At 40.1% G+C, this 9,567-nt stretch overlaps 1 protein-coding gene across 5 annotated transcripts in view; it reads left to right on the forward strand.

Moving 5' to 3' along the window:
• The window catches only part of FGD4 (FYVE, RhoGEF and PH domain containing 4), a 114,052-nt gene extending 105,674 nt beyond the window's left edge, over positions 1-8,378 (forward strand). For all 5 annotated transcript variants that reach the window (XM_075210320.1, XM_075210322.1, XM_075210323.1 and 2 more), the window contains exons 14-17: positions 453-578; positions 1,628-1,771; positions 2,149-2,289; positions 2,895-8,378. In XM_075210320.1, the coding sequence (XP_075066421.1) occupies positions 453-578; positions 1,628-1,771; positions 2,149-2,289; positions 2,895-3,140 (657 nt within the window). In that variant the 3' untranslated portion in view covers positions 3,141-8,378. The remainder of the gene's footprint in view (positions 1-452; positions 579-1,627; positions 1,772-2,148; positions 2,290-2,894) is intronic.
• Positions 8,379-9,567: the final 1,189 nt, after the last annotated feature.

Below are 9,567 nucleotides of genomic sequence, written 5' to 3' on the forward strand. Positions count from 1 at the left end.
AAGCCTAAATACCTATGGTTAGCTCTTCTAGAATAAAGATCAGTTCAATATATTGAAAGGAATTTTTATTTTACACAAGGGTTATTAGATTGATAACCCGATGTCTGAGTACCCATTCTGGCATGTGAATTGAGACCATAGTACGCGCAGGTCAATTTAAAATGATCTCTTGTAACATGCTGGGACAATGAGCCCACCGTTGAGAGAAACTGTGAATGAAAAGGGTATGCGGTCGATGGCTAGACATTCAGAAAGTCGACAACATTAGGTTGGCAGTTTTATTTAGTCGACAATTCAAATATCGTTAGTATTAGTCACCCATTGAAATGTAGACCGTACCATTGGGTCGACAATCCAAATGATTTCACCCATCAAGCCTCCATATCACATTGGACCATAGATGATTTAATAGACAAGGTTTTAACGCCATATTTTCCTGGTCTTGTCTTCAGAGCGCTGATCTGGGACTACGAGCCCCGCGGTGGATTCGGGACAACGAGGTGACCATGTGTATGAAATGCAAAGAGCAATTTAATGCGCTGACGCGGAGGAGACATCACTGCCGGGCTTGTGGATTTGTACGTTTTAAGCAACATTTTTCAACTTTTTGCATTTTTAAAGTAAATTTATCAAAAAAGCATGTATTCGGTATTCTTCACACAATGTACATTAGTATATATGTGACATAAACCACACGTAAAACATACTTGTTGCATTACTGGCTTACCTGTCTTTTAAAGCATGTCATGTGACCATTAGAGCATGCCATGTGACCATTAGAGCATGCCATGTGACCACTGGGGAGACAAAAAGCCATTATAAGCCTAGAGGAATCTGGTAGAGCCATGTGACTGTGCGGTCAGGAGCAAATTGTATATTGTTTATATGCAGTTGATAGGTGGATCACACATGAAACCAATGCAAGCCTTATTGCACTATACAAGAATGATTGCAATCTTTTCGCAGTACTATATATGACAACAATTAAGGTGCCAACACACATACTCACCAGGCTGGTTTCATTCAGGGCTGCAGCTATCTGTTATAGAAGCTTGTTGCTTAGACTGAAGTAACTTTTATGCTGGAGTAGATGAATCGGGATATAAGCCTTTCTGATTGACTGATGTGATACATGTAAGGATTACGTTGAAAAAAGAAACAGTACTTAGTGACAAAATTACCATGAAACAATTAAAAGACCATCAAATCTAGTAAGGAGAAGAAAAAAAACTTTCCTTATTTTTTTTAGAAGTTGTGCTCCGGACTTGTTAACTTTTAGGAGTCAATGTCTGGAGACTAGACCTGAGCATGTCTCAGAAATCGGACTGTCTGTCCCATTAATTGTAAAATCAGCAGTGTCACAGAGTGGGGGAAGGGTGGAATGTAACAAATTGAAATAACAAAAGTCTGACTTAATAGATGAGGAACACAATTGGTCAGCAGATTGGGAATTGTGTGTGTAAGAGATCCTTCATCTGCTGTCGGCCTGTAACAGGTATGGCAAGTCTCCTACATCCAGATCGACAGACCCAAGAACGCTGGAATCATCTTCATATAATCGTATCTCAAAATGTGTAAAATAAGAAAGTATACTACAGGTGATTGTTGATGACGTTGTTTCTTGCAGGTAGTTTGCTGGAAATGCTCAGACTACAAGGCTCCACTAGAATATGACGGTAACAAAATGAACAAGGTTTGCAAGGACTGTTACCATATTTTACGAGGTAGTAGCGACAGTGAGGAGAAGGAGAGAAAGAGAGGAATACTGGAGGTAAGAAGTCAGAATGGAGACCAGGTGCCTTTATTCTGAGACTACCCAAAGCCTAAATACCTATGGTTAGCTCTTCTAGAATGAAGATCAGTTCAATATATTGAAAGGAATTTTTATTTTACACAATTGACAAGTAATGGCCATTTAAGAGCGAGTCTGAAAACACTCCGACATTTAAAAAGGGCCAAAATAGGTCCAGAATTGTAATGTGCCCAACCACACCCCATTCCGATAAGATACACCCTTTTATGGCCTCCAAAAAGCAGGGGGGAGGGGGTCGTTTATGATCTTGTGCAGTACTTGTCTTTCTATTAATGTAATGCATGGTCTGTTTTGTGTATTTGTGCATTGAATAACCCCATTCCTCTCCTTGTCAGATTGAGTCTGCAGAAGTCTCAGGAAACAGTGTAATCTGCAGTTTTCTTCAGTACAATGAAAAGTCGAAGCCGTGGCAGAAAGTGTGGTGCGTGATTCCGAAACACGAGGCCCTGGTGTTATACATGTATGGCGCACCACAGGTATGAGCAGTGAATGCTACACGCCGATCACATACGTGTAATGGGGGAGGGACAGTGCTGGGTTGTAGTCTTGATTGGAAATGGTGGAATTAAGAGTTAAAACGTTGTCCCGTTGATTTTGCGACTCTGCTGACCCACAAATACAGAATACACAACGGATATGACCCAGCTCCAAATATCTGCAGTGTTAGTATTTTACATTAGGAATTTCTGAGTTCCTAATCCAGAGAGACTCCTAGGGAGTCTACATTTATTTATATTCAGTTCACTTCACCTTGAAGTTTTCATTAATGCATAGTTTACCAGGCACTGTATAACAACGCTCCCCCAGCCTCCCACCCTGTGACAAATTGCCTTTAATGGGAGAATTCAATTCTCTGTGCACAATACTGCTTATTACAGTAAGGAATCTCCGCTCAATTCCCTGCGCACCTGTACGGGATGCCAGGAAAAATGAACGGATGTTCGCCGTGGAGTGCCTAAGCAGACCGCCCAGGAATCACTCCGCGTCCTGGGCACATCGCACATAATTTAATCCCCCCCCCCTTCCCCCCAAAGTAATTAAAAATTGTAGAAAAAATAACTGTTTTGAATTATGTTTTCAGGACGTAAAAGCTCAAGCGACCATCCCGCTTTTGGGCTACGCCGTCGACGAATCACCTCGTGGAGTGGACTTGCCGCATAGCTTCAAACTGTCCCAGTCCAAGTTCGTGCACGGCTTTTCGGCAGACACCGAGGAACTTAAGCAGAAGTGGCTGAAGGTCATCAGCTTGGCCGTGAAAGGGGAGACTCTAGAAGACAACGAAGAAGCCAACAGTGCCGAAGATGGACAGTCGGAACCTTCTCAATAGTGGCTAAATTCCCTAATCAGATATGAACACAAGACTGCAAAAAAGTCATGGAATATATTTCGGATAAACCAGATTTGGTTTAAAGTCGTCCGACTATTGACTCGGAATGAGTAGGAAATAGAAAAAAATAACCACCTTTGTCAGTGCCAACAATGTCCTATGGAATATCCGGTGATGTGAAACCTTGCGGTTTGTGTGTTTTGCTTTCGAGAAGAGTATTTGGTGGACATCTAGTTATGACCTGTGATTTGTGTGGCGATTTCACTACACGGTAACGTTTTTATGGACGTTCAGTAACAAAGTCACTTCAACGTCTATGGCAAAGTCAACACAAACAAAGGAATTTGTACAACCAGTAAAAGGAAAACGTCGGCGAAAGCTTTGGTCTGAAATTCTATATAGACGTCAGTCGTTTTATTTACTATCGCACAATCTGCTCCAAAATAAATCACAACATTCTTTTTATAGATTTAGTTCTAACTTTCAGCTGTCAACGTTTAAAGGCACAAAGACTTGGATGAGAAGCACACGGAGACTTGAAGCGAGATCTACGGCCTCTCCTGATCCTTCAAGACAACTAATATTTGTTGACTCACAGATTTTACTCTGAATTGCACTCGGATATCAGAATTTTTAATAGTCTTAAACCCTTTCAAATTTTGGGTCGATGAAAATGGCCATTTGGAGATACCATACCTTACCATTGCTGGAACCCTGCTGTCAGAACGAATGCTGTATGTTTCTGATGTGCAGCGCACTGCATTCAGCGTTCGAGAGGGAATCCCTGCGGTGTCTCTCTGTGATGTCACTAGGGCATCCCCCCTGTGACAGGCAGGGTAGTGGATGGCAGAGAATGCTTGTATCAGGCTTCCTCTACCAGCCTACACTAATTGGTCCAGGCAAAGTAGATGTGATAGCAGCATGCTTACCAAATCCAGTTTACATTGGATCTATAAGTACTGGCTACAGGGGAGACAATTTGTATATGAAAATATATATATTTATTCCAATATGTTACCAAATGAAAGCCCCATTTCCAGATGTACCCCACCCATCTCAGATATGTGCAAATGGGGCTGGTCCTTGAAGTACAAAATATCTGTTGACATTAAGGGGTTAATTCTGCTCAATTTAATACAACATGGCAGCTGCCTGTCCTGCTGCTCTGCAGTTTCACCTGTCACCATGAATTAATGTCTCTGATTCAATATTATGTCATTATAAAAAAAAAAAAGCAAGGCTGTATATCATGTTTTCAATTTATTTCATAAATTATGTTTTTTAGTTATTTATCTTTTCCAGTTTGTCTCCTGAAGGTCTTGCTTAAATTGCACCTGACTGGACAGTGGGGGGGCAGCCGTTTTGTGATCTGGACTACCTCAGTGTCACATGTTCCTAGTGAATTGATAGGCTGCATTGTCACTGAATATTGGTGTAATGCACAAAATGGCCGCCTTCCTGTGTGTAGGTGACAGCTGCATCTTAATACAATATCTATGGAATCCCTACACAAGGGTCAGTGAAGAACTACATACAGTGACCTTCTAGTAGAGCTAAAAAATAAAATGACGCCTTACACCATGATCAGATAGCATACGCAATTACAATTTAATTTTACAGAACCACCTTTTATGTGAGCATAATATTCATTAATATTGAAAAATAATAATATAGGAGAACAAATACTGTTCTGTGTTGTGCATTAACTATGTTGTATAATGTGGAGAACGTGGAACAAAAACAAAACTTTGGTCAGAATTAGCCTTATTTTGAAGTGCTTCTATTTTTAAGAGTTGTGCCTTTTAACTGTGAAGGTTAATGCCCTAATTCTGAGTTCATTAGAAATTATCTGTATTTTATTGAGTACAACTATCAGTTCAATTCTTAGAATCCACTGAAGTGGTATTCATCTAGGGTGTGGTAACATTCGGGATCAAAGAGGTTAAATATTGTACATAATTGCACAAAACTTTCAATGGGAGCAACCAATCCCCCGGTGTCAGGGTAAAGTTTAAATCTCAGGTACTTCTCTGTACCGCTTAAATTGTCCAGAGCTGTGTATCTTGCATCTACACACGGTGAAGGCTGCCATTTTGTGAGCTGATCCATTACTCAATATTGATAGGTTGCATTATCATGAATATTGAGTTAGGCCTCAAAATGGCTGCCAGCACTCTGTGGAGATAGCCATTGGAAAGACTATCTGGTCATTTTCTCTACATTATGAAGTATTTTAACAGGACACATGGCTCACTTAGGCCTGTCATGTCATCTTTCATTCCACATCGGCATAATATGCGTGTTTTTCCCTCATAACATACTTGACCATTATTCAGAAAGCGCAATCGGATAATCCGTATGTCTGAAATAGCTGGTTTTTGTTTCCAGCAATGTATTTGTATCGCCATGTTTTAGAAATATTATGGTAGACCAGTATATTCTAACTATATTATTTTCAGAAATGAGTAAAGCACATGTATAGGTTAGTGTATAGGCATATAGTTATTATTTGTAGTAATAGTTACTGGTTCACAGGCTAGGTTTGTTGTGATTAGTTTTCCCGAACTTTAGCCACGAGGCCTATTCTGCAACATTGGAGTTGTAATTTAACATAAACTGTATATAACACATTGCTGTACTTTAAGCCAAAATCTGTAGCTCAGATTTTGGAAAATCCTCAAAGTTTGCGGAACACAGTTGTTAAATTATTTTATTGTAGTCTGCAAATTTCCAACCCGAGCTAAGCTCCACACACATTTAATGCCATCAGACCTTAAAGGCTGCAAATTACTAGTTAATCAAATAGAAAACGGCATCTGGTAATGTGTATATTAGTATGTATTTCAATCCTCTTTTTTTATATTGCGATTTGCCTGTTTAGTGGTCCTTTCAGTGAACATTATTAGTAATGTGTGGTCACACACAGAATCCGCTAAGCGGTCAATGTACGTTTCTAAAGCAGATGTTCATTTGGACGTGGTGAAAATCTGAAGCTGGTTGGGTGCTGTGTTGTGGAGGCTGCTTCTGATTGGTAGAACATTTCAATCATGCAATCAGGAGCTCCCATATCTACACGCCTCTCGCCCCCAGCAGTTTGAGAGCGGTGTTGGGACTCCTGCATTCTGGTTATGATTTGGACCAGCCGCACTAGGAGGGTATCGGTGGGAAAGCCGATGGATGGACCCTTACCGAAGGGATACACCAGGATGGCGTTAGAAGGATATGTGGGAATATCTTCTATAAGACATCTACTGTAACTTACAACCTGTAGCTCTTTCTTGATGTACTTTCCCATTGTGTGAAAGACTGTGGTTGTGTTCTCCTCCCAGTGGAGTGTTTGCTGTCTTTGCGGATATTTAGTTACTCTCCTAGTAAAATGGGTGTTAGATGCAGCCGGTGCAAAGCTGTTTCTCAGTAGAAAGCAAATAAATGTCTGAAAGTAGATTCCCGAGCCTGCAAAACCTCCTCTAAACTGTTCCTGGTTGGGGTGTTAGTGTAAAACTGCCTTCTAATTAGGTTCTCAGTGGCTTAAAGGTGCATTATTCTGTATGACCCCCCCTCCCCCTCCCGCTGCACCCCGTCAGGGGATAGTTTCAGATTTTCTTCAACCCTTTATTCCTGTATGAAATAAACATGTTCTAACCACAGGGACATTTGTCATCTGGGGCAATGCTGCCACTGTATTAACTTATATCTGGGTCGGACATTTAAAACCGAGAACACATCATACACAATTGCACTGCTGCTAGGCTGCATATCACACTATGCCTGTGTAATTCACATGTACCCGGCCCTTAGATGGTTTCTTGGTAAACCTTAGGACAGATGTCCAGAAAATAGCCTTTGTTACAGTAAATAAATTCCATCACTATTTGCTTTTTTTGTTTTTTTGCAAACTCCATTGTAGATAAAAGGTTGAAAATAAGAGAACGATACTGCGATCTGGAAGACCAGATGTGGACAGGCGTGGTTGTTGAGCCGGAACACCGGGCCACGTACCTGGTGGACCACTGTAGTTGTTCGGCAGTCGGGTCATATGACCAAGTCACATGGTGCCAAGGTAGAGCAGCAGTGACCACATACACACACAAACAGAGGTCATCGGACAACTATATGCCAAATAAAAATCTTCAGCGATCCTGGGTTTTGTTGTTGGTTTGCTGGTCTTTGTCTTCTAAACACAGATTGATGTTGTGAGAACCGTGGCCAGACTACCTAACGTGATTGCTGCTTGTGTAACCAGCTTACCAGATCTGCCCAACTTACCCCAAGTCTGGCTATCAAAAGGGAAAAATCTAACATTTATACACTGTCACTTCGATGAAAGCTTTGAGGTATGATAACTTTTAGTTCACAATAATAAGTGCTCATTTTAGCACTTGAGAAGGTACCGGCCGGGAAATAATTAGGGGTCAAGAGCTACTTAGGCAAATTCACAGAGCATGCACCCAAGAGGGTTTCCAACATGGCTACCTGACTAGAAATTGCTTGGTGCTCACAGTGTTTTGATGATTGTGGATTTACCATATCATAATTTAAGCAGCCCTCCCTAGTAATTTAAGTATAATTACCCTTGAATATGATCAACATTCTTTAATGAAAATATTAAGTGTGAACTGGCGGGAAAAAATGGATTTCAAGTCATGGTGTAATTCCTTTATTGGCTGAGTAAATTTAAATTGCAAGCTCTTAAGACGAATTAGGTCTCTTCAGGCATTATAATTGGAAATTTAATTCTAGTTAGGCAATAAAAGGGCATGCTGTATCCTGCATCTAGTAATGGCTAACACGGTAAAACTGGATTTGTAACGTCAAAGACAAGCAGAAAAATGTGGTGAATTATGGACATTAACTTGACCCTGGTTTCCTGTATATGTCAAAAAGTATTAAAAGTGCACAAACTGCACATTACAGAACAAAAACCTTTCGCTTGTTAACGTTTTGTCCATCTTAAAGGAAAAAGAAAGTGATCGGTTTCTACCCGCCCGATTTAATCGCTTAGACGTTGAATATTTCTAAAGTTGTAAATATTTTTTTGTAATATATGTATATTTTGCATTGAGGACCAGGAGAATTATTATGTGTTATATAGGACAATAAGCACTTTAATTGCTGTTAAATAGCTGCAAATTTATATTCTGTAAAATAAATATCTTCAAATCAGTTGAATGTTGTCTTGATGTAAACTGTTTGTTTGGCTATGATGATTAATAAAATTTCCAAAGCTGGTCAGTTAAATATATTGTTTGTTTTTTCTTTTTAGTAAATTAAAAATGCAATTCTCACTTTTGTACTATGTTTTTTTTTTATTGTTCATAAGATGTTGTGTATTGAAAGGATAACTCAATCTCCAAATAATATATCATGAAGCTAATATTTGCCCATTAATTGTCCATGTTATTATTTTATTATTGGAACCCCAGAAATGCCTTTTGTATGAACCTCGTTGAACCCTCATGCACTGAACAAACACCAGCAGAGAAGGTAACACAAAATGAAGTTTAAAGTGGGAAACAGGGACAGAACAGACAGTTCCAAGGCTGCATAGTAGTATGTGTTACCCATAGCATCCAAACTAAGCCATATTAGTCCACAGAAGGTCAGGCACCATTGGATGTACTAGACTTAAATGCCTAAACTACATACATCATCAACATTTATACAGCGCCAGCAGATTCTGTAGCACTTTACAATTGGGAATAATCAGTAATAAAACAATACTGGGTAATACATACAGAGAGGTAAGAGGGCCCTGCTCGCAAGCTTACAATCTATGGGACAATGGGAGTTTGATACACAAGGGCAAGTGCTACATCATACTGCATATTGGTGCAGCTAGAATGCAAAGGTTACAAAGTATTTAGTGGGCTGTGTGATCAGTCGCACAACTATGTTGGTCAGAGGGTATTCGTCTAGTGTTATCTGTGTAGAGGGTGGTAATAGGGTAACCTAGGGAAATTAAGAGGGTGGTTGAGGAATATTATAAGCTTGTCTGAAGAGGTGGGTTTTCAGAGAACGCTTGAAGGTTTGAAGACTAGAGGAAAGTCTGGGGGAACACTCTGCCACCACAAAACTGCCTGATCTACACCCCTCCAGACCACCAGGGTTAGTTCAGTGGGTTTTTTAAACTCTTTAAATATATTTTACATTTCATTTTTCCAGCACATAAATAATGTGTTAAATTACATTCATGTAACCCACAAGTGTTTCTCTTCTAACTAAAACATGTATGAGCACTCTGCCCTTTCCTCATGTCATGCACTGTATTGAGCAACATAGTTCGTTAACCCCTCAAGGTGCTGTAGCACCAGACATTAGGTAAAAACGTCTTGCAATAGATGGCAGGGGGGGGGGGGGGGTGGGGCAAAGGGGGTTCCGGCCACAGTCATCCATAGCTGGAGGCAATACAAGGTTTTGACTGAAAATC

This window comes from Mixophyes fleayi, chromosome 4 (genome assembly GCF_038048845.1).
Source record: "Mixophyes fleayi isolate aMixFle1 chromosome 4, aMixFle1.hap1, whole genome shotgun sequence".
Classification (NCBI taxonomy): Eukaryota; Metazoa; Chordata; class Amphibia; order Anura; family Limnodynastidae; genus Mixophyes; species Mixophyes fleayi.